A 23,018-nucleotide genomic window follows, 5' to 3' on the forward strand; every position below is an offset into this window, starting at 1 on the left:
CACCTTGATAAGTCAGAAATGTGGTCACATCATCTGCTTCTCTTTTTGACTGATTGTGATGTTCTCTTAAATTGCTTCCCCTAGATTGATTGTTGGTAGAGCTGGGAAAATACTATTAACTAATATTTTTCAAGAGCTTTAATATGATCATAGACATTGTAAATTATTGTCAAACATGGAAAATGATGGGCATCATATCCAGCATTACTTAGGCCGGATACGATTTCTTGTATCTGATTGAACTTCATCTATACTGTGTATGGACTATAGCTTTTCTGCTTTTAAAAGTACTTCTCTCCATTGTATAGCCAATGCACTACAGGTACAGGTAAGGCTATTTTACTGGCATATTCAAATTCTGCTTGTATAAATATGTGTATACATATATATGGAAATATGCATAGATTTAAAAAAACAGGAACAGTTAATGTGGTTGGTTCATTTATATGTTACTCTGGGTAAAAACATAGGTGTAAAATGATGCTTTATTATACTAAGATGAATTCAAGTCAGCTTTCTGCACAGAGATTGGCCTAAGGTGAAAGTACAAAGGGTATTTTTGATTGTTTCTCTGCTGCTGCATTATTCATGATGAGCAACACAAATTATACTCAGTTTTTCTTAATTTATTTTTATGATACAGCCATTAATTTCTTTCCACAATTGTGAAGCTGTACTGTACTTCTTTTTGAAAAAAAAGCATTCTAATACTTTGCTGTACCTGAACATTCTTGCCATGTGGTCTTGGGAGCCAAGTGTAAGTGAAGGTGGCAGCACAAATTGTTCCCAACAGAGCTAGTTAATAGATTAAGGAAGGTCACCTTTAATAAACAGATACAGATCATCCTGGATTTATTCTTCACAGGTAAGCCTAACCACATCAAAAGTTTTGAAGAACAGAAAATGTCTATCAGATACTAGGATAAGAAACAAAATGCAGAGTCAGGCAGAGTTCTTGTGTAAGTAGTTTTTCTTGTGTAAGTGTGCTCTTCTAATAACAACATGCATCAGGGCTGAGTTTCCTGATTGCAAATGGTATAATATTGACAGGAAGCATATATTAATTGATCTCCCTCTCACTTGAAGGTTTATAGATAATTTTGTTGGGCGTCTTAAAAAAAAAAAAAGCTTCAACTTCACTACTTGAAAATTTGCTATCTTGTTATAGCTGTGCTTTGGATCATAAGAGAGCTCCTGAAAAAGTACATCACAAGATGGCACCAGGCCTAGACAGTTGTCCCTCTAATCCACAAGCATTCCTTCATACTTACTTATGTCTCTCAGGAAAAGAAATACTTATCTGCTAGAACTGCATTTCTCACACTTGATTTATTCTTTACAGTTACTACACTTGGTTCTTTATGTAAGTGTAACAACTTGTGCTTTCATTTTACAGACATTGACAACAGTGGGTATGTCAGCGATTATGAACTTCAGGACCTGTTTAAAGAAGCAAGTCTGCCCTTGCCTGGTTACAAAGTCCGGGAGATTGTAGAAAAAATCATTTTAGTGACAGATAGCAACAAGGATGGGAGAATCAACTTCGAAGAATTTGTCTCTGTAAGACACTCTCTTTGGATGTTTCTCTACTGTCTGATACCTGTTAAGAATTAGGATAGAAAACTGAATTAAGTGCTATAACTAAGTACTATTTTAGATAGATATAACTATTATTTTGAGTTTTCTGTGACAATTTAGAATATCCTATATAGTTATTTTACACTTTCACTCTCCTTTTTAATTTAATAGATCTGATATGAGCAGCATGTGAGAGTGCCTTAGTTGAAATCAGTCCTGTTTTGTTTATTCAAAGATGAAGGGATGGACTACATATTTTAGGAGCTGTTGGGCCAGCCCTTCCTCTGACAAAAGAGCAGACAATTAGATACCAGGCTCTGAATGCTCTTAGTAGTGCAAACATTAGTCTATCACTATGCTTAATCTCTGTACTAAAGGCTGTTTATTACTGGGACTGAGGCACAGTTTTTCCCTTTCAGTGAACAAATTTCAAAGGTTTAGACTTTTTTAAATGAGGATTACTCACTAGTGGGCTTTAAAAGAAACAAAAGCTTATCAGGCCGTTGATTAGTGTGTGTTTGGGATGATTATTTTCTGCTTCCAATTTGGAGTAGTGCAGCTCATTGCAGCAGGATGCTTGTTAAACTAGCTATTGATCTTTCCTTTCAAGATTCTAATTTGAAGTGGTTCATAGGTGAGATGCAAATATTTGCCTCCACATGTTGAACTGCATTACTTCCTGTTCAGTTTGAGATCTCTACAATATTTTGGCAAATCTGAGATGTGGTTTACATTGCAGGCAGGTTAATAAACGCTTTTAGCTTGATTAAGGACATGTGTAACTGTCATGTCACCTTTTACTGTGCAGCATGTGGTGAAATAAGCGGGAGAAATATGCTACAGGCATCGAAAATGTGCATATCTTTAGATGTGTGTTTCAGTTTACTAAAACATCTATGGAAAAATTGTGTAGATATTTGTATGTCTACTTTTTCAGTTACCACGGCTTAATAAAGTTATTCACTGAGAAATAATATGTTAGACATCCACTATGCAAGTTTCATGAGAGGATTTAAACTAGTTCTACCCATACAGTAAATTTTTTTTTTAGAACAGAAGTCAGTGTAAATAGGCAGTCAGGTTAACTACTAACTCTAGAGTACTTATATGAATTAACACTTAGTTATCTGAAAGTATGATCAGTCACAAAATACTCTCTACTTTTTTGATTTCAGATAATTCAGGAATTGAAAAGTAAAGATGTCAGCAAATCATTCCGAAAATCAATAAACAAAAAGCAAGGTATTACAGCTATTGGAGGAACATCAGCAATCTCTAGTGAGGGGACACAGCACTCTTATTCGGGTAAGAAATAATTAAGCATGAGCAACTTTTGCATGGAGGAAACTCTTTAAATTTGCACTACAGACAAAAAAACCAAACAATGGAAAAATGTTGGTGTTGAAAGCAAATTAACACAGAGAAAGTATGTGGAGATAGACAAGTGTGGACAATAGTTTATTAGCTATGTTCAGTTGTTACTAGTTTCATGCTATACTTGGAGGCAAGTGGGACTCTTTGCAAGAGCAAAAGAGCAAAACAAGCACTGACAGCATGTAAGGAGAGAAAAATGGCCCCTTTGGCGTTCTTCTAGTAATGGTAGTCAAGCTTTTGCCTTCATTACATGCTAATCTCCTCTTATTCCTACATTCAGATAAAAATGAATTCTCATTTTCATTTCCACAGTGTTAATAGCATAAACTAAAAAACCCTTAACAAACCACCATATATCCTTTGTGGGTGGAATGGCCCCCTCAGTTGTCTCTGCCATTACAGAATTGTTCAGTCCTGCATGGTTTTTGCATAGCCTCTCTTACACTTAAGAAGCTGCTTTTAATATTTGATCCGTTTCTTTCTGCCTCCCCCTGCTGCATGTAATTTAAGTTGGTAATTGTGCCTAATTGCATTGCAGCTCCTGGCCAGAGTGTTAACCACCTTCCAGGATCACATTGCTATCGGCAATATTGCAACTTTTTTGATTGATTTGAGTCTGGAATTTGCAGTGGTTCCAGACTGTGTTAAGATTCCATATATGAGAAAGAATCATTTTGGTTAGCCAGAGGTGGCAATACCCTCTGTTTCAGTGTGATTCTTATAGCACCAGCTGCACTTGGTAGATCTCTAAGGCTGGGAATATGTTCCACCTCAAAGGATGCCTGTAGGGCATCAGAGGTAATGGTTTAGACTCCCTTTCATTTTTGGTGGAGAGAAGCAGACCCCACTGAAGTGCAGTTCATGTGGCCTGGCCTCATCACCACCTCATTTATGATGAGATGAAGGGTGCACTAGAATTTCACATTTCCCACTGACAGTGGAAGGAGTGTAAGGAGTGTAAGTGTAAGGAGTCAGGTGTAGGTACCTCTCTTGTTTGCTTCTTGAGGTAAGGGAGAGGAATACCACCTGTGCTGTTTGGGAATGTGGATACTAATACTTGACTGACTGTTATCCCAATAAGCTTTCTTAGATACACAGTAATAAATTCTGCACTAAATATAAAGAGAATTTAAAACTGAGATATTAAACTTCTTAAGTTTCTCAAAGCTAAATACAGCTCAGCAGTCCAGATCAGTCTCAAAAAGATTGCCAGTCTCTCAGAATGAAATGCTGTGTTTTAAACCAATGGTGTATAAATTGTGTTGTTGCACATTTCTGATCAGAAATCTTCCTCTTTTCTTTGTAATTGCTGAGAAACTGAATTTGAAGTCAGCCATGAGGATGCCTTCCCTATGATGTCCCTTTGATTTTTATGTTCTTCAGAAAATCACCAGATATTTCGAGGGTGCAATAGGAGAAAGATCAATCTGTACTTGCCATTTTTGTGTTCTTTCCCACTGGTCTGATTCTTTTCATAACTGGCCTCTGTGAAACTCAGGGGTTTTATTGCAGATGAACCTCTTTGACCCACGTATGATGTTTAGTAGTATGTGTTCATGAAAATGATAATCCACTATTTTAATGCTGTCTTTTTTTTTCAGAGGAAGAAAAAGTTGCTTTTGTTAATTGGATAAATAAAGCTCTACAAGATGACCCAGACTGTAAGCACCTCCTCCCCATGAACCCATCAGATGCCAGTCTGTTTAAATCCCTTGCAGATGGCATCCTTCTTTGGTGAGTCCAAGAAAGAAAAGAAATTAATCTCAAAGGTTAAATGCTGATCACAGTGACATGAATTGGAAAACTTCTGATAGGCTTTAACATCAAGATTCCACTCCTAAATATTTCAACCAGTGTGTAAAATGGGGAAAATCTGTTTGCCCATAGAAATGTGATTTTTAGCAAATTTTTTATATGACTCTGTGCATATGTTATAGAAGTGGTTTTCCACTTCACACCTGTAATTATGCTCATCAGATATGTGCAGGCTGTTTATAAAGGAGATGATAATTCCGCAGTTCATATATTCATTAGTGGAAATAATTAGAAAATGTTTAAAATATTTTTAGAAGTTACTAATTATAGTCACTAAATCATGGAACGGGAGGAACAGAAATCTGAATTAAATCCATGGCAAAACAGAGAGCATATAGTAGGTCCCTTAACTTCAGTTTGCTGTAACTTTCTAGTTAGGTAAAGTAGATTAATAGTACTTACTCATACACCATGCTAACAAGGGATTAGCATGTTAGTATTGATGTGAATTAGCCTTTGAGATCCATGTACATACAAGGTACTACAGAAATGCAATGCAGGAATACACTGATTATACTACAAAATTTGTCAGTAGAGACCATTTAACTGACTTTGGTTTACAGTTTTAATCTTCTCAGGACCTTTTTGTGACAGTAAAGACATGCTCTATTAATTATAAAAGCCAAATGCTCGAGTTTCTTTTAGCAACATTATCTGGGATGTTCTGAATGAATGTGCAAGTATTTAACAGGGAGGGGAGATTTAGAGGATGATGAGGGTTTTTTTAAATCTTGTCATAAGTATTTTCAGCTAGTTTAAAGTGTTACAAGTTTATAATCAAATAGTATATTTTCTGTAAAATGAAAGTTTGAATTAACTCTTGATTTTTCTTCCTTAGCAAAATGATCAATTTTTCACAACCAGATACAATTGATGAAAGGGCTATTAATAAGAAAAAACTCACTCCTTTCACTATTTCTGTAAGTACTGCATGGATAGGAACTTGCCACAAATGAAAAAGTATTTTTCTGATTTAGTGACAGTTCTCCTTGTGGAGAAAAAAAATAATTAAAACTCCTATGTAATAAAAAAACTGTAAAGCATGAAATTCTGTATTCTAATAGTCTGCTAAATTCTCCTGTTTCTTAGATGATGTACAGGAAAACTTGGATTTTTCATGCTTTCCCTAGTTCTTCCCATATTCACTATTTTTGTTTTGCTTTACTAAGTACCTGAAGAAAATAATTTTAGACTTCTGAGTAGATGGTCAGGTTGTACTTTAGCAAAGCAGAAAGTACCTGCATGGCTGTATGGCAGGATGATGTATTTTCATAGTGGAGAGCACCTTGGACAGAAAATGAGAACCTCAATTTTTAATCATGTAAAATTTGAGAGAAACAGTTTTTATGATCTTGGGTTTAAGAAAATAGGTCTGGAAGAGGAAGTAGATCCATAAGCTAGCAGCCCAGAGAGAAAAAAATGCTGATTAAAAACCTCCGTTAATTGGCAGACTTTTCATTTCAGGCCGTGACGTTAAAATACAAAAAGTTAAACCACACTATGTTCTAAATCCTCCAAGTGGGTTCTGTAATCTCTACTTATTTTAAAGAAGATTTGTCAGCAAAGATAATACTATGTGTGTTTATGTTGTCTCTGTAGATAGTTAAAATGTGACACAAGAAAATCGTAATATTGATGAGAGCTGCCAGCTATTTTTCCTTGGAGTGTTTCATCTGTGACAATCATTGGCTTTACTTTCAGTGTCAGGGTGTTGAATTGTCGTGATTTTCTTATGCTCTCCATTCAGTTACAGTTTTACAGTTGCTTGAGTGTGTCAGCCTGTATAAGATTCAAGATGGGATGGCAGTGATGTCAGTAGCCTTCTGCGCAGCGCAGAATTCCATATGAACATGGTTTTCCACTGGATCAGGCCACTGATATTTTAAGCAGTTTTGTTTAATTTGTACATCTGATACTTGTGAATTACAAAAAGTGTTTTGATTAGAGTATTCCTCAGTGATCCAAGCTGCAGAAGGTAGTCCACAATTTTTTGTGAGTCCGTATTGAACAGTATCAATAATGTTTTCTACTAAATTTTGGTAAGATATGAGGTAGCTCACAAAAAATCTCTGGAGTGCAGTTTTCTATTGAACTAATGCATTATTTCTTCCAAAGTTTAATATGAACTAATTTACTAAGAATTACAGCCTCATGAGTTTGTCAAACAATGATATTCCAAATAGGAAAACCTAAACCTGGCTCTGAACTCAGCATCTGCCATTGGCTGTACAGTTGTCAATATTGGATCACAAGATTTGCAAGAAGGGAAGCCACACTTGGTGTTAGGACTCCTGTGGCAGATCATTAAAGTTGGTCTTTTTGCTGATATTGAGCTCTCCAGAAATGAAGGTAAGAGCAGTGCCAGGTACAGCAATGTCAGCCATTTGGAATTAGCTGAGACCACAGTAGCAATGATTTCAGCTTTCTTTCAAACTTGCTTTTAGCTCTTATTGCCTTGCTAAATGAAGGGGAAGAACTAGATCAGTTGATGAAGCTTTCCCCAGAAGACCTCTTGCTACGCTGGGTGAACTATCATCTGGCCAATGCAGGGTGGCAGAAAATCAATAACTTCAGCCAAGACATTAAGGTTTGTAGTTATTTGCTCTGATAATTGAACATAATGCTATTAAAATATTATGCACACTATGCATAAAAACAAATCAGTCATATCAGAAGAATTTAGATAAAATAGTAATCTGCTTTTTCTAGCTGTAGTTTCACCCTGCATTTTTCAACTCTGAAAGAGTTTTGATCTCACACATCCTATTCAGTTGCTCATGCTATCACATCACAATGTGGACACTTCCAACAAGCTCATATTCAGAGAAGTTCTAATGTTCTGAGGTGCTGATTAGAGTTATTTAGGACAATTTGCACTACCTTATTAGTTAACTAATAACTCCCAGCCACTGCTGGTGTGCCAAGTGACTGACACAGGGGACTGAAAGGTGTGCTTGCTCCTCAGGGCAGGGGGCAGAGCTGCATAATTCTTCTCTCTTCAGTCACTCTGTGTAAGGTGTGCAGAGTTCTGTAGTAGCCCAGCTGAAGAGAGAAAACACCAACTTTTTAAAACTAAAAGCAAATGAGGAAGATTCCCTAAGGTGATAAAACCTCCTTTCACTGAAGAAAACCATGTCATTAGTGGCTAGTTAGGTATTTTGAAATGCCACCAAGAAAGCTGTTATTAAAGCAAGCATTTAACTAAGGTTTTATATGAAAACTGCTACTGTGGTAAAAATATATGCTGTTTAAGAGAAGTATTAAATACTTCTAAAACTAGTAGGGTTTTATTTTTTCTCCTGGTTTCTTACTGGGGGGGGACCCCAGAAGCACACTGAAAACTGCATCAAATTAATATAATTTGTTTTGTCACTATAGATTCATCCTAAAAGAACCACCTTGCTCTCCTTTTTTAATTTCCATTACCTCACTGATTAAGAAAGAGAAATTTTTATAAACCAGTCTATTTGATAAGGACAGTAAAGGTGTAAAATACCAACACTGAATATAAGATGCAAATTGGGTATTTTTCTATATTAATTTGCCCTGAATATCTGAATTACAACAGTCTAGTTAATATTCAGCAGAATAAAACTAGCATTGTCCAGAATAATTAGCAGACATTCCTTTTCTCTGTCATCTGGCTAAATAACTTCTATGTGAAATAGTGTAGTAAAATGGCTGTATGACCTCTTTCATATTCACTGAATATGGGTGCTGTATTTTTGATTTATGTGGCTTTTAGATTGGACTATTAGAGCAATAAATGGCTAGGAAATGCTACATACTTGCTGCTTTTTATTTTTTTAACTATTACACTGCTCGTTTTAGGATTCAAGAGCATACTACCATCTGTTAAATCAGATTGCACCCAAAGGAGATGACGTTGATCAACTGCCCATTAAAATTGACTTTTCAGGATTTCATGTGAGTATCCAGAAATGGGAAAATAGACTGGAATTATCTGAGACCTCTGTGTATGTGTCCAACATCCTGGTTACCAGGCTGCCCCTGAATCTTCTTTTGTTTTCTAACATGTGCAAGAATTCAGATTCCTCAGTGTTACAAAGGCTTAAATGGGAAAAAACTTGTAAAGTTCCTGAACGCTGCTGAAACAGGATAATGCATCCTGCAGTCTGAAGTGTGGAGCTGTGTTTTACTTGGAGTAGTGTATGTTTATTTTCAGCAGGGTCATCCAACACAAATATTACAACATCCTGCTCAGTCTTCCTCTTTAGGAATTCAGACAAGGAAAAAGAGTAGACTTCACAAACCTTGTGATCCTTCCTCAGACCTTCCTCAAACAGATTTCAGAAATAACACGTGAGCCCTTCCAATAACGAGCAGGACAGTGTGGCATCCATCAAGCTTGAAGTTGTAAAGGGACAGAGGGTCTAAAACCAACCTACATGGATGTGAAAACACTTTTGCCTAAGGTGCAATATGGTGCTTATTGGAAGGATTGTTCTGAGAATGCATTTGATGCAAAGCTGAACTGCATCCCTGAGATATCTATATATCAATCAGAATCTAATGTAGAATCTTGTTATTCATTATAATAATGAAACCCATATGCAAAATAGTTTGCTTACAGGCTTTGGTTCTCTCAAACTCCTTCATAAGGAGAGCTCTGTTTTCTTTGTTTGCTCTTGCTTTGGATTTTTTGGGGAGTGAGAAAGAATAGTAGTTAGTTTTTCCATGTAGTTTCCTACAGTTTATATGATCATGTTCTGAGTTATAAACCTTAGTACAAATAATAAATACCAATGTACAAAACACACAGGTTGACAAATTACGATGATTCAGAGGCAAAAATATTAAAAGGAAGACAAGCCTGAAGCATTCAAACTTTCACTTAGGATTTTGGGCATCATCTGTAATTACTGTGCTTGAGAATATCAGTTTAAAGCAGTGATGGTGAACCTTTGGCAAAATATATAATATGGGAATCAACAGTCTGGAAATGGAAACATAATCACTACAGTTCTGGCTGCAGTTGCTGGGATTCATGAGGAATGCTGTGCTGGCAGCCACAGAAGTGAAGGACAGAAAAAGGTGGAAGGAAGAGGGTAATTGTCATGTCACATCATCAGCAAGAGATAGCTCAGGCATTGAGGAATGAGGGAGGAACTGACATGGGTCATTTAAAGGTTTTCCTACCTGAAGATCTGGTAAAAACCCGAAAATGTGCAGCTACTTACTGCAAATTAATTTTTGTTTGTTTGTTTCTCTTTTTAGGATAAAAATGACTTGAGGAGAGCTGAATACATGCTCCAGCAGGCAGATAAATTGGGCTGCAGGCAGTTTGTAACTCCAGCTGATGTGGTTGCAGGCAACCCTAAACTCAATTTAGCTTTTGTTGCAAATCTCTTTAACACCTATCCAGCCCTACACAAGCCTGACAGTTCATCTTACGATCTCAATTTATTAGAAGGTACTCAACTTACTAAGCATATGGAAGATAAGAATATTAGTGATTTATATTTAAGTATTCCTTCTAGGTTGTGATGTAGGATCCCTGTGTGATGGTGCCTGTCTTTTCTCACTAGCAATCAATATAAACCTTAGAAGTGCCTGTTGCTGTGTATATTGTTCCCTTGTGTTAGCCTGACCAAGTGGTTATTCCTGAATAACCTTCTATTATTCATTTGCAGGAGCAAAAGCTATCTTCCTACTTTCCTTCCAGTTTCCTATGCTTCTTTCCATACTATTTATATATTAGCTGATGCACAAATTCTAGCTTTTCCTAATTTACAGTGCCATACTATGCAGCTTGTGGGAACAAGTTAAGCCAGCAGCACCTGCATTCAGTTAACCAGAATTCCCAGGACTTTTTGCAAACTCCATGTTTTGATTCACACACCCCTTCTTAGCTCCAAGGCTGAAACACTCCCTTTTGATTCTAATTAACTTTATGCAGGTGCTGCTGGCTTAACTTGTTCCCACAGCAACTGCAATAGTCTTTAAAAGTATTTTTCCCATACTTCATTGATATATATTTGTGTGTGTTTGTTTGTTGCCTTTTAAGGCAGGAAATTTCTTTCAAAAAAAGGCTTCTGTATCAGCAACCTATATTAATCTATTGCATTAACAACCTGTATAGATCCTATTGTATCAGGGAGTTTGGCCTTTAACTGTACAGTTCAGATCTCTAATGCTAGAGATAAAGGGATGATTGGTAACAGTCTTTGGCTGTTGCCCTTGCTGTGGACCAGCTAATCTAGGATAATGAAATGGCTCCTGCCAGTGTGTTTCACAGTTGTTCACTGATCTCAAAGGAATGTGAGAATCAGGGGTGCCGCACTCGGGAGAATCATCAGCAATGTTCACATATTCCTCTGCACTGCCTTCTCCTGCCTTCCTCTTACTGTTCCTATCAGGTTTCCTTTCCATCTAGGTGAGTCCATCTTCCTTTGCTCCTGTTTTTTCATAATTTGTCTGTGCTGCTGCATCCCTGTGTCACAAATCTTGTATCCCCCAGACCACTCCTGTGTCAGGCTTCCTGCTCTTCTCGCTTCAGCTGGGTGCCAGCTGTGATAGAGGTATCAGAGCACAGCCTTCCCTTTTCAGCTGTGATATCCCCAGTCACTGCAGTCCCTGCTGGCCAGGACAAATGACTGAAGGAAAGGTCTGGTCTTCCTCTGCTGCAATTTTATTAGAAATGTATGCTCTTGCAAATTTATACAGGAGCTGCGTGGAGGTGGAATATGTTTAGTTCAGCTTCTGTGTTCTGAAGACAAAGTTGCTGATGTGATTCAAAACACTGAAAACTTGGTCAATTTTGGAAGTTTTCATTGGCATGGCAAAAAACCAGCTGAACTAGTTTCTGGACTTTCCTGAAATATTTAGATGAGATCAAATCTCAGCTAAAAACAGTTGTAAAAACTTAAAATCACCTGAATGCTAGACTACCATTTCATAATGGTAAATACTGGTCAAAATTAACTCACTATTTATAGTAGATATTTTAGAGATGGGTAATCATGCCAATGCTGTCTGTTCAAAGGCAAGTAGATGACTCTTCTTTGCCCCCAAATAACAACTCCCATGGTGTCATGTAGACCTAAACCATCAAAATAGTTATTTTAGCCAAAAGACAATGTTGTTAATGTTTTTTTCTGTTAATATGTTTTATTTTCTTTCCATAAAGTCCTGTGTTTTTACTGTTATTTTCTCAAGGTAGTGATATAAAATATGACATTAATTTCTCTGTAGTTTCATCATAGATTGTCTGTTGAAATCTGACTCATAATTTATAATGCTTTCCTGTTTTGCTTCATGAAATGCAGATTTGACCCCTCCTAATGTAGGTACTGTATTTAGTACTTTTCTGTACTCAAAAAAGTGTTTATTCTGCAATTTTTCTTCTTTTTTTTTTTTTTCCTAGTGTTTAATCATCTCTGTCCTTTTCTGGTTGATTTTTTGCATTGTTCTTACATGTTTCTATTGTTTTAATATGCCGTCATAAGTAAAAGAGAAGGAAAAAACCCCACAGGTGTGATGCACATAAAATGGGGGCAAGAGTTGCAGTAAGTCAAATGCCATACAGTTATTTCAGTGGGTTTAGCCAGTAAGGGCTTTCCATGAACAAGATGTCAAGCTGTAGGCATGCGTGGGTGAGTAGAGCTTTCTGAAAGTCTTCATTTTCCTGCATAACTTCCATCTTTTCAGTGACTGCTCCACCCAAAGGGTATGATGTGGCAGTTCTCCTGAGTTTCAGATAATGAATTCTGGGCATAAACTGACATCTGCCCTGATAATACTGAACAAGCCTGGTGATGTGCACTTGTACAGAGAGAGTGTATCCCTCAGGAATACTGACACAACCAAATGAACACTTGACATTGTGTGGGGGTGGAGGGGACAGCCCTGACTTCACTTAATGCACAACCTTTGCATGTTGCTCCTGTTCTGAGGAACCTCAGCACCCTGGAGATGAGGTCATACAGAAAGCTGAGCTCTTGGGGGGAGGAAGAGGAGGGACCTGTGTCCACCCCACCCACCTTTCCTCCAGTGTCAATGTCCTCTGCTGTTGCTTAGATTACTGCAGCCTTCATGGCTGTTATTGTGAATTACTCCCACTCAGGCTGGCTGAATTTAGAGTGCAATTGCATCTTGAGCTCTGTTGTCTTCCAGAGAGAATCTTAGGTATTTGCAGCTCTTTGGATTCTTGACCCCCGCACTATGGCTACTCCCCACTCAGTTCCATGGTATAGTGATCTCAAAGAAAGAGATGGCAATAAATATAAAGGATACTACCAAATTTGCTCCTCTCTCTTTTGTGTAGCTCTGCCCCCTTTCTGCAGTTTTCCAATGATTTTGGCTATCTGCTGCACCACTCAGCAGAAGATATGCTCCTGATAGGATCACAAGGTATATTTTGAATAAAAGAATAGAGAGAAAAAATTGATCAGTTCTCAGCCATCTGGAAAACTTACAAACGCTTATGTGTTGCATGATAAAGGGATTTGTTCAGAGTGGCATATTAAATATAGTATGCTGGGTTTAGTTCCTGGATTCCCACTATTCAAAAGGGTCCAGCCCAACTTGCATGCTCTTGCTCCTGCTTGGCTACTTTGGATTCTTTCAACAATGTTAAGCATGCCTTTTAAAACTCTGAGTGCAGTTGCTGAGTATGTGTTTTTGTAGCTAAACTGTTTAGTAAGAGTTCATTAAATAACCCTGGTACTGTCCTTGCAATGGACAAGTGTTCCTAAAAGCACTTTGCAGTCAGTACTTTAGGTACTGCTGCAAATGAACTCAAAGCTCGGTAACCCGAAACACTTTTAAAAATAAAGCAAAAGGTACTTGCTTCAAAATACTATAACCTCTAAAGATACTCTTTATAAACTTAAATTATATCTCATTCTTGAGTTGTGATGAGTTGTTTTTTTTTTAATGGGAAACTGATATTTTTAAAAACTTGGTCACAAAATGTGATTCTTCTTTTAAATTTTAATGTGGGAAGAAATATGAGAAACAAAGCTGACTGATGACCTTGCAAAATAGTGTTTTTCCTTGTTTCATCAGTAACTCTTTAGTTATTTTTACAAGTAAATATTTGAAACAAACACTAGTTCAAATTGCATATGAAAAAACTCATAATTTAGAAAATGTGTCAGTAGGATGAATATAAACTATTTCATAATTACAGGAGAGTAACTGGTAAGCTGGCTGAAACTTTTTAAATAACATTTATTCTGTTAGAAATTGTGAACTACAGCTGAAATTTCTGAAGTCCAGGGCTTTTTGTATAAAAGGGTAAGAGACCTAGATTAAGAGACCCTGATGTAAAAATCAATGTTATGACAATGTTATGCATGGAAAAATAATATTAAAGAGGTTTTCTTTCTAGTCTAAACATAAATACATGTTTATGCAGTAGTTTCATTTTGGAAAAACATTCATTATTGTGTAGTCAGCCTCCAACTGCAGTACTAAATGAGACAGTTGTCATGCTATATAAACCTCATCAGACAAACCTGGTATCGTTACCCTCTAAGGAGCAAATGAGAACAGCGAAGAAAAATCTTACTTAGGTATTTGTGCTTCAGTCCAGAGAAATCTGTTCTTTCCTTGTTTGGGGAGGTTTTCTCCCTCCTCAGTGTCCTCTCTGTTTTCTTAACTGTGGGAATGAAGTGATGAGGTTATTCCAAGCTCACATATTCAGGCAAAATATTTTCTTAAGTGTGCTTCTTTGCTGTAAGAGAAAACAGCTTATGCAGCACTGATTCACAGGCAGTTGGCCACAATTACATTGTTAAAATTTAGGTAGTGTTTATGTAGAAAGTCAATGTACTATTACAAGCTGTAACTTTATAGAGAAAGAGGGTTGGTTTAGGACTCATGGTGGCAATGGATAAAAGCAATGTAAGTCAGGAAAGTGAAGGTTGGGTTTTACTTCCCAATTACTTTTCTGCAGTTGTCATAAGCAGAATTGCTGGTTAAAACTCTGAGGGTAACTGTCCCCCTTGGCAGCTTCACAAATGTAACCAATACATCACTGCCTTGCTAAGTGTCCAGTGCTAAAAACTAAAAAAGTGAATTCTGTTGCTTTTGGGAGGCCCTTCACAAATTAACCCTGGCAGCTTCTGTGTGGAGACAGTCGAGCTGTAGTGTCTGCAGCTTGGAGCCGTTGCAATATGTGTGTTAGTACTAACTTCTAATAAAAAGATGCCATTTCAAATAAATGTAACCATACTGTTGAATGCAATTGTCACTCAGTTTTAGGAAATTATTATTAATCATCACTATTTTCTTCATGATATATTAATTACATAAAATATAACAAAAGAAGTCTATTTTATTTCATCAAATTGTATTTACTCAGAAAAATGTGGCCTAACAGTACTCCCTCTAGTGCCTCTGTCCCTGTGGCCAGAATTGAGTCTGAATTGGACACTATTGTCTCATGTGTTACCCAGTATAGACACTGTTAGGGAAAGTATGAACTCATTTTAGGGAGGGAAGGGGGTATGAGGAGTATGAGAGCCATTTAAAGCTTGCTTATTAAAGTGTTTTCTCCAATAATTTATTGAGAATTATATTTGTCACCATAGGAGAAAGTAAGGAAGAAAGGACTTTCAGAAACTGGATGAATTCACTGGGTGTAAGCCCATATGTTAACCATTTATACAGGTAAGGGGTTTTTAAAACAATTATTGGACTTCCCTTGGATGACAGGGCAAGAAACAAGGGAAGAAGAGAGGGAAGTTGTATTTCTACTAGAACAGTGATTTCCAGGTTTCCAAACAATGTGATAGGAACTTCAAAACTGGTCTGTAGAACCACATTAAGTAGTATCATACTCAAATAGTCTAGCCATCATCTAGAAATACTAGAAAACCTAAGAAGGTTTTTATGTTGTCCTGTCACTCAGTTGTGCTTTGAGTTACATTTTTTTTAAAGTTGAGATAATTATGTTTTATGATGCGTGGGTTTTTTTCTCAGTAGACTGTAAGGAGCTGTGCAGAGTGGGGTATTCCCTCAAAGGAAGGGCTTTATAACATGCTTTTTAGATGCTTCTGGTCGCTTTCAAATTGTGCCAGCAATTGATTCAAATCTTGTCAATAAAAGATGAGACAGAGAGAGAAACTGGGAGCATCTGCTTCCATGTGTATTTGCTGTTAGGTTTCATTGTGTCTGTTTTCTGACCTTTGTAAAGCGATCTGTAGGTAGCTTAATGTGGAGAATTTCATTCAGTAAGTAGCTCAAGGGGATTATCAGGAATGCAATATATAATGGGAAAATAATACTTTTACTACTATTCTTTTTTCACAAGATAAGTACCTTGGTTTTGATTATTCTTTAGCAAAATACATCTGCAGGTGCAGATAAAGCATCAGTATTTAACATTTGGAAAAGTCACGAGGAAACTAAAACTAGATCAATAAATTAAAACTCTTTAGCAGCTATTTTGTATATGCCTACTCTATGAAACCAATTATTTAATTGAAGTTGGTAGAGCCTATGGGTGAGCTTACTTCACTAAGATTTGTGAAAATAATGAAATTAAATGCAGAATTTTATCTATATAATTGCTGAAATCAAGCAATAGAATATAGGCCAGTTTCTCTACAGAGTGACACACATTTTTATTTAAATGTCTGGAATTTTTCAGTGACTTAATTACGCTTTGAGGAGTCTCAAGTACTTACTTTCATTGTCAATACGAGCTTTTGTGCTTAAAAAAGTTGTTTTCCTCTGGTTTAGTGACCTTTCTGATGCTTTAATCATCTTCCAATTGTATGATATGACTCGTGTGCCGGTTGACTGGAACCATGTCAACAAACCTCCTTACTCACTGCTCGGTGGGAATATGAAAAAGGTGGGTAGAGGCTCTGGAACACAGCCCAGCTTCACTGTCTCCTTTGTGCTGATTGTGTTGTCTGGATTCGTGTGCTACTGAGACAGTCCTGGGGGGGGAAGAAGAAGAAAGCGTATCTTCCAGATATTATCCCAAGGAATAAATAGTAGTTATAGCATATATCACTTTATAAATGTGGACACCTTTTGGCAATATGTATTTTATGGTCTGGTTTGGATATATAAGTGAAAGTTTCAGGTCTGACACAGCTATCACAGCTTGGTGCTCTTATCCTGTGAGGTGTTTCCTCACAGCTGCCCAGAGGATTTGTGCAGGACTTGCAGAATCCAAGTTTTCCATTAGTTTTGTGACTGTAGAGGATAAAAATTACTGTATGTTTAAGAAGAACACATTTAAATATTTTTCCAAGTATAGTTTTGATATAGGTATATTTTAATTCACCGCCCTAGTGAAAGTGAACTTGTTTTTTTCAAATGTGGGAAAAATATAATCATTTGAATATTACACACTTGCATTTATAGTTAAAACTGTGTTATTTTAATCACAGTGGAGGTAGAGTAGAAATCCTTCTCTAGCTTCAAATCTCACCATAGGTAACAGTAAGCCAAAGTTATTTAAAATACACACAGATTATAGATCTGTATTGCAGAAACATTAAGGTGTTTTCATTATTTGCACACAAAATTTATTTTTAGATTGAGAATTGCAATTATGCAGTGGAACTTGGGAAGGCAAAAGCCAAATTCTCACTGGTTGGTATTGCTGGACACGATCTAAATGAGGGTAATCCAACTCTGACTTTGGCTTTGGTATGGCAGCTGATGAGAAGGTAAGCTGGGCATAATATATGATAAATGTGTATATATGTGTCTGTGCATGCCTGCATGTGTCTTGTATATCAAGGCAAATTAAGGCCAGTGGTCAGTTCACCCAATGGGTATTTTAGAGAGCAATCTCTAAATATCCCTCTTCTCAAAGATAAACTTTTATATGTGTTTTGTAATTTTCCATACTGTGTAGTGATTGAAAAACATTTTACAGCAACTCTTAAAACCTTATAAACTAGAAACTGGGATTAAAATTATAAATCCTACAGCAAGTAAAAAGAGCTCAGATTATTTCATGTTGATTCCATGTATCTTTCTGTAAGTAGAGAGTAATTTAAATATTTGTAAAACCCAAGAAAGAGGTAATATATACTATAGAAGTTAAAAGGGTAAAAACAATTGTAGGTCATCACAGCTATAGCAACATAACTATCATAAAATCAAAATCTTGCTAGTGTACTGAGGAAAAAAAATTATAAAGTGATTTCAATAAAGTTTTTTATTGCAAATGTTTTCCACAAGGCAGTTTTCTTAGACTGATTGCAAAACACTTAATACTTTTTTTCCTCAGACTATTGTGATTCAGTTTTCAAGGTGACTAGGATGGTAGGGAGCCATTTAAAATCATAAAGTAAAATTAATTATGGTGTACTGAGTTAAATACATGAAGAAGATGTTACAGTGAATATTATGAGGTTTGGGATACTATTTTTTTCTTGCAACCACTGAAAAAGTGATTTAAAGTACTAAATAGTTTATAAGGTAAGGGTACCTTATGAAGAGAAGTACTTGGCGTTGTTACTGTGATGAAGTAATATTTTACTTTTGCTTGTAGCTTTGTACTGTTTGAAGAGTTGAATTCTACTACTTGTTTTAACCTGGGCTCTTGTTTTCTTTACTGAAGGTATACTTTGAATGTACTATCAGACCTTGGAGAGGGGGAAAAAGTAAATGATGAAATTATTATTAAGTGGGTGAATCAGACACTTGCAAAAGCAGATAAGAAAGCTTCAATTACAAGTTTTAAGGTAATCAAATTTATTTACTCTTCCTTCCATATACAATCACACCTGGGATTTTAAACCTGCATGTTAACAGTTTGGCTTTAACAGTGGCTCTCCCATCAGCTATCATAATTCTTTAAGGAAGTGTTTCTGACAGTTTGTGAATCCTCAAAAGTATTTTACGAATTTGTTAATAAGAAAAAGAAATTTAATAGCTGGAGTAAGATAGAAAACAAAAAACCCAACAACAACAACAAAAAAAAAAAAAAAGGAAGTTTAAGCGTTCAAAGGGGCTTCTGCCTGAAGTTACCAATGTTTTGGGGCGTGGCATGTCGTGTATCTTTCAAATTTTTAGATATAGACACATGCTCGTACAGGCATGAAGAACAATTTTGGAAATGCTGGGGGCGGCTCACCAGTTCTACTGAGAGCTGGTTAAAAAGGTGTTCTCAAGAGTGACAGAGCCAGGAGAGGGAACCCAAGGTAACCAGCGACATCTTGTGTCTTCCTCGGCACCGCCGACGTGCAGCAGCCCTGTGTCAACCAGGAGCTGTTCCCATGCAGTCAATAGGAACAAATTGATAAAGGAAGCTTTCCTTCCACATTATTAAAGTGCTAAACGCGAAGGAAGCCATGTGTGTGCCAGGTGTGTTATGCTGTGTGAATCTCTAGAAATGGCAGATTAATAATGGCACTTGCATGCAAATATAATATTCTTATACAGGTTCATTGTATAATCAGCAGCAGTTATGTCTGTGATCCACAACAGGAACATAAGTTAAATATTTGAGAGCTCACTGTGGTATGAACTTTAATTAGGTAAGCTTTATTAGGTAACAGGCAATATAATTTTGTAGAGCAAAATATTCCATTTTCATTCTAGGAGCTAACTTAGGTCTTTTCTTAAGAGAGATTGCTGCTTCTCTTATTTCTGCATAAATTGTAATAATGTAGGTATTAAATAAATGAAAGTCTGAAGGGAATCTGTCCCAATATCTTGCTTTTGGTATGCCTGTGTTTTTGGTAGGACATTGCTTGTTTTTAAGGTCATTCAACTGGTGTTTTTAAGATAATTCAACTGATGTTTGACCACTAAAGATAAGGAGGTACTGATGTAAAGTGACATTATTCAATATTCTTTTTTTTTTACTACTAATTTTTTTAAAATATTCACGTATATATTGTCTATCACTCTTTGGATTTTGGCATTACTATGGCAAACAGACAGTAGAGAATGCAGAAATGCCTGATATTTTACTGTGGACTATGAAAGCCAAGTGCTATTGAATTGCCATTAGTTCAAACACTAAAAATGACAAAGGTGTGTCCTATGGTCTTGGGCATATAGTCCATGAATTTAATGTCTTCAAGCAGAATTATATTAGTATTTTTAGATGTATAATTAATATGATGGCTCTGTGGGACTTCACTGAATTGGGAATCATAGCTCTGACCCGGTGACAGGCAGCTGTGTTGTGTGGCCTGTGCTTGGCTGCTGCTGTCTGCTCTTGGTTTGGCATCAGCAGCTCCTTCTCTGCCCAAACAGTTGGGAAGGAATAATTGCAGCAACAGCACTTGCTTTTTTGAGAATGTCTGTGTATTAAATACGAAACACACACTGCTCCTAGTAGCTCAGAATACCATCTGAGTTGAAAAATTATAAAAAGGAGCCATAAACTACTGCAGAAAACAATTCCATGGCAAGAAAAGCAGAAAACCAAAAGTACTGGGGAATGTAAATATCCTGATGTTGTCTTGAAAGTCTGGTCCTTGGACTTCTATCAAAATTCCCTTCCTTCCTTAGGGAAGGGGGGAAGTTTCATCAAATAAATTTAAACCATTGGTGTAATAATCATATCAGCACAGTGAACCTTATAATTCTGATTGCAGAAAAGAACATTAGATCTCATAAAGGGTGAGGAAAACCTTCACATTATAAAGTAACAAAACAGTATGTGTGCAAGATGTGCTGTAGAGTTTTTTGCATTGTGAAGATGGAATAATCAAAGCAAATTCCTTAAACTAATCTTTTGAGTCTTTTTCTTTTAGGACAAATCAATTAGCACTAGTTTACCTGTCCTAGATTTAATAGATGCCATTGCACCAAAAGCAGTTCGTCCAGAAATGGTCAAGAGGGAAGACTTTTCTTACCAAGACAAATTGAATAATGCCAAGTAAGTTTTAAATGAATGCACTGTATTTTCCTGAAATGCGGGAAATGCATGAATTCATGGTGTAATTAATGATTTACTGATTTGTTAACAGAGAAAGATTACAGTAATATTAATTGATTTGTTTCAAATAGAATATATTATAAATGCTAACGTTACTGAGTTATTTTTCTAGAGTATCTAAAATATGAACTCAAATTCACAGGTGATATGACGTTCCACCACTGCACTGCAATTGGTTTCTGAATAGCCTGCCACAACCCATATTGTTTTTGACAAAAATAAATGCTTTGATAGCCAGTAGGAAAACATCTGCCAGTAGAATCGCTAATACATGCTTTCTTCACAATAACAGCCATTTTCTAGTAGAGCCCAAGTACTGACTGAGCAGATTAAAATCTCGTTTTGTTGTTGTGGACCGTGACACATTAGAGATGCCAGACAAATGACAGTCTTTGTTTTCTCTCGTTTTCAAGGTATGCCATTTCGGTTGCTCGAAAAATTGGTGCTCGTATTTACGCTCTCCCAGATGATCTGGTTGAAGTGAAGCCAAAAATGGTGATGACAGTGTTTGCATGTTTGATGGGAAGAGGACTGAACAAAATAAAATAATGAAGACATGTAATATAACTTTCTGCCACGTTAAACACGATGAATGCCTCGCAGTTTACAGAGTTCTGAAGCTTAGTATGAAATGAGAAAAAGTGTATGCATAAATACACTCATCAATTACCTTTTAATAATGTGTTTATATTAGTTAATTTTATTCCATTTCATAACACATGGATTATTTATGGCTAATACTGTTTTCAGAACCCATTCATTACCAAATTAACATCATAGATTTGTATTGCTTGGAAAAAAACCCACCATATTAATCAAGCTTCATTTGTATTAGTTTTCATAGCATTTTAAGAATCTGCATCGTTTTACATATGTTATTTCAGGACCAATTGCGAAACATTGTTTGATTTTTGTGGGTGTTACTTACACGTAGTCATACACGTTTCAAGGTGCATTCCAATCCTGTCCTATTACTCCAAACTGCACAGAAGTTATCATCCTTGCCTTATTCTTGGAGAGCTTCACTCCTGTTGGAGACAATGAGAGTCTTGTCATTGACTTCAGGGAGAGCAAGTGAAGGCCTATGATAATGTCTGAAAACTAATGAATACTGATTAAGCTGATGAAACTTTTTTTTGTGGGAATAATCTTTAAAAAAAAGTAGTGGTTTTGTTCTGCAGGAACTCTTACAGTCTGTGTCATATGAAAAAACCAGCAACAGAAGGCAGAAATGTCATGTCATCATTAGGTCTGCATATGTATTAAGTTTTGCAGTTGGACTAAACATCTCTTGGTTGGGTTTTTTTAATTTTTCATAAAATATTGTATCAAGAAAACAATAAAGAGCTGGCTAGTCCAGTTTGGGGCTTCACGTTACTGTACTGCATTTCCTTACAGGTCACTCCTTTGATTTTCCTAAATTGTATATCTTGGGTGCACAGGTTTTGTGTAGAAAGACTGGTGCATTGTCTGGATCAGAAGAAGTCCGTAATTATTTTCTTAGTAGTTTTAAAATATGTATTTGTACTCCTTTCTCCGCAGCTGTAAATTTTCACTTGCTGGAGCTGGACAGTTAATAAAGTTGTTACCAGAAGCCAAACAATAAGACAACTAAATTAAAATGACAGCAATTTTTTTAAAGTATGAAGCTGTTACTTTCAGCTCCTGAAACCAGTTCAAAGTGTGGCAAAACTCAAGAATCATGATGAGTGAACAGTTGTACTAAGCTTTAGAACTTATCAACAGTAAGAGATCCATCCATTCAGTTTCTATTATATAAGAGGATAAGCGGTAGTTGAGAGAATTAAATGCTTGGATTTGGATCCAAGCAGCTGGGATAAAAGAGATTCAGGAAGGACACTGAGTGCTGCAGTGGGCCCAGAGAAGGACCATGTAGTTGGTGAAGGGTCTGGAGCACAAGTCTGGTGAGGAGGCTGGGGGAGCTGGGGGTGTGTTTGGGCTGAAGGAGGCTCAGATGTGACTTTATTGCTCTGTACAGCTCCAAAAATGAGGCAAGTGGGGCCGGCCTCTTCTCCTAGGCAACAGCAACAGGAAAAGAGGACATTGCCTCAAGCTGCACAGGGGAGGCTTAGACTGGACGTGAAGAAGAATTTGTTCACGTAAAGGGTGATCAGACACTAGAATGAGCTGCCCAAGGAGGTGGTGGGGTCAATGTCCCTGGAGGTTTTTAAAGAGCAGAAGAGGCACTCCGTGCCATGGTCTGATTGGCACGGTGGTGTTAGGTCATATGTTGGACTAGATGATTTCAGAGGTCTTTTCCAACCTAACTGATTGTGTGATTCTCTAAGGGAAAACGAAGAACTGAGAGTGGTCAGGTGGGGGGCGCGGTGTGTGCGCC

General features: G+C 36.8%; 1 protein-coding gene across 4 annotated transcripts in view; it reads left to right on the forward strand.

Annotated features, from left to right (window-relative positions):
* Positions 1–22,279, forward strand: part of PLS1 (plastin 1) — a 43,917-nt gene extending 21,638 nt beyond the window's left edge. For 3 of the 4 annotated variants that reach the window (XM_017822394.1, XM_017822396.1, XM_017822395.1), the window contains exons 3-16: positions 1,397–1,560; positions 2,754–2,883; positions 4,554–4,686; positions 5,606–5,687; positions 6,951–7,116; positions 7,212–7,354; positions 8,599–8,694; positions 10,006–10,201; positions 15,327–15,405; positions 16,480–16,594; positions 17,290–17,423; positions 18,326–18,449; positions 20,475–20,599; positions 21,073–22,279. In XM_017822394.1, coding sequence (XP_017677883.1) covers positions 1,397–1,560; positions 2,754–2,883; positions 4,554–4,686; positions 5,606–5,687; positions 6,951–7,116; positions 7,212–7,354; positions 8,599–8,694; positions 10,006–10,201; positions 15,327–15,405; positions 16,480–16,594; positions 17,290–17,423; positions 18,326–18,449; positions 20,475–20,599; positions 21,073–21,208 — 1,823 coding nt within the window. In that variant the 3' untranslated portion in view covers positions 21,209–22,279. Of the gene's footprint in view, positions 1–865; positions 960–1,396; positions 1,561–2,753; positions 2,884–4,553; positions 4,687–5,605; positions 5,688–6,950; positions 7,117–7,211; positions 7,355–8,598; positions 8,695–10,005; positions 10,202–15,326; positions 15,406–16,479; positions 16,595–17,289; positions 17,424–18,325; positions 18,450–20,474; positions 20,600–21,072 lie in introns of all 4 variants that reach the window. The other variant, XM_017822397.1, reaches the window with a different exon arrangement.
* Positions 22,280–23,018: the final 739 nt, after the last annotated feature.

This window comes from Lepidothrix coronata, unplaced genomic scaffold (genome assembly GCF_001604755.1).
Source record: "Lepidothrix coronata isolate B3197 unplaced genomic scaffold, Lepidothrix_coronata-1.0 Scaffold97, whole genome shotgun sequence".
Taxonomy (NCBI): domain Eukaryota; kingdom Metazoa; phylum Chordata; class Aves; order Passeriformes; family Pipridae; genus Lepidothrix; species Lepidothrix coronata.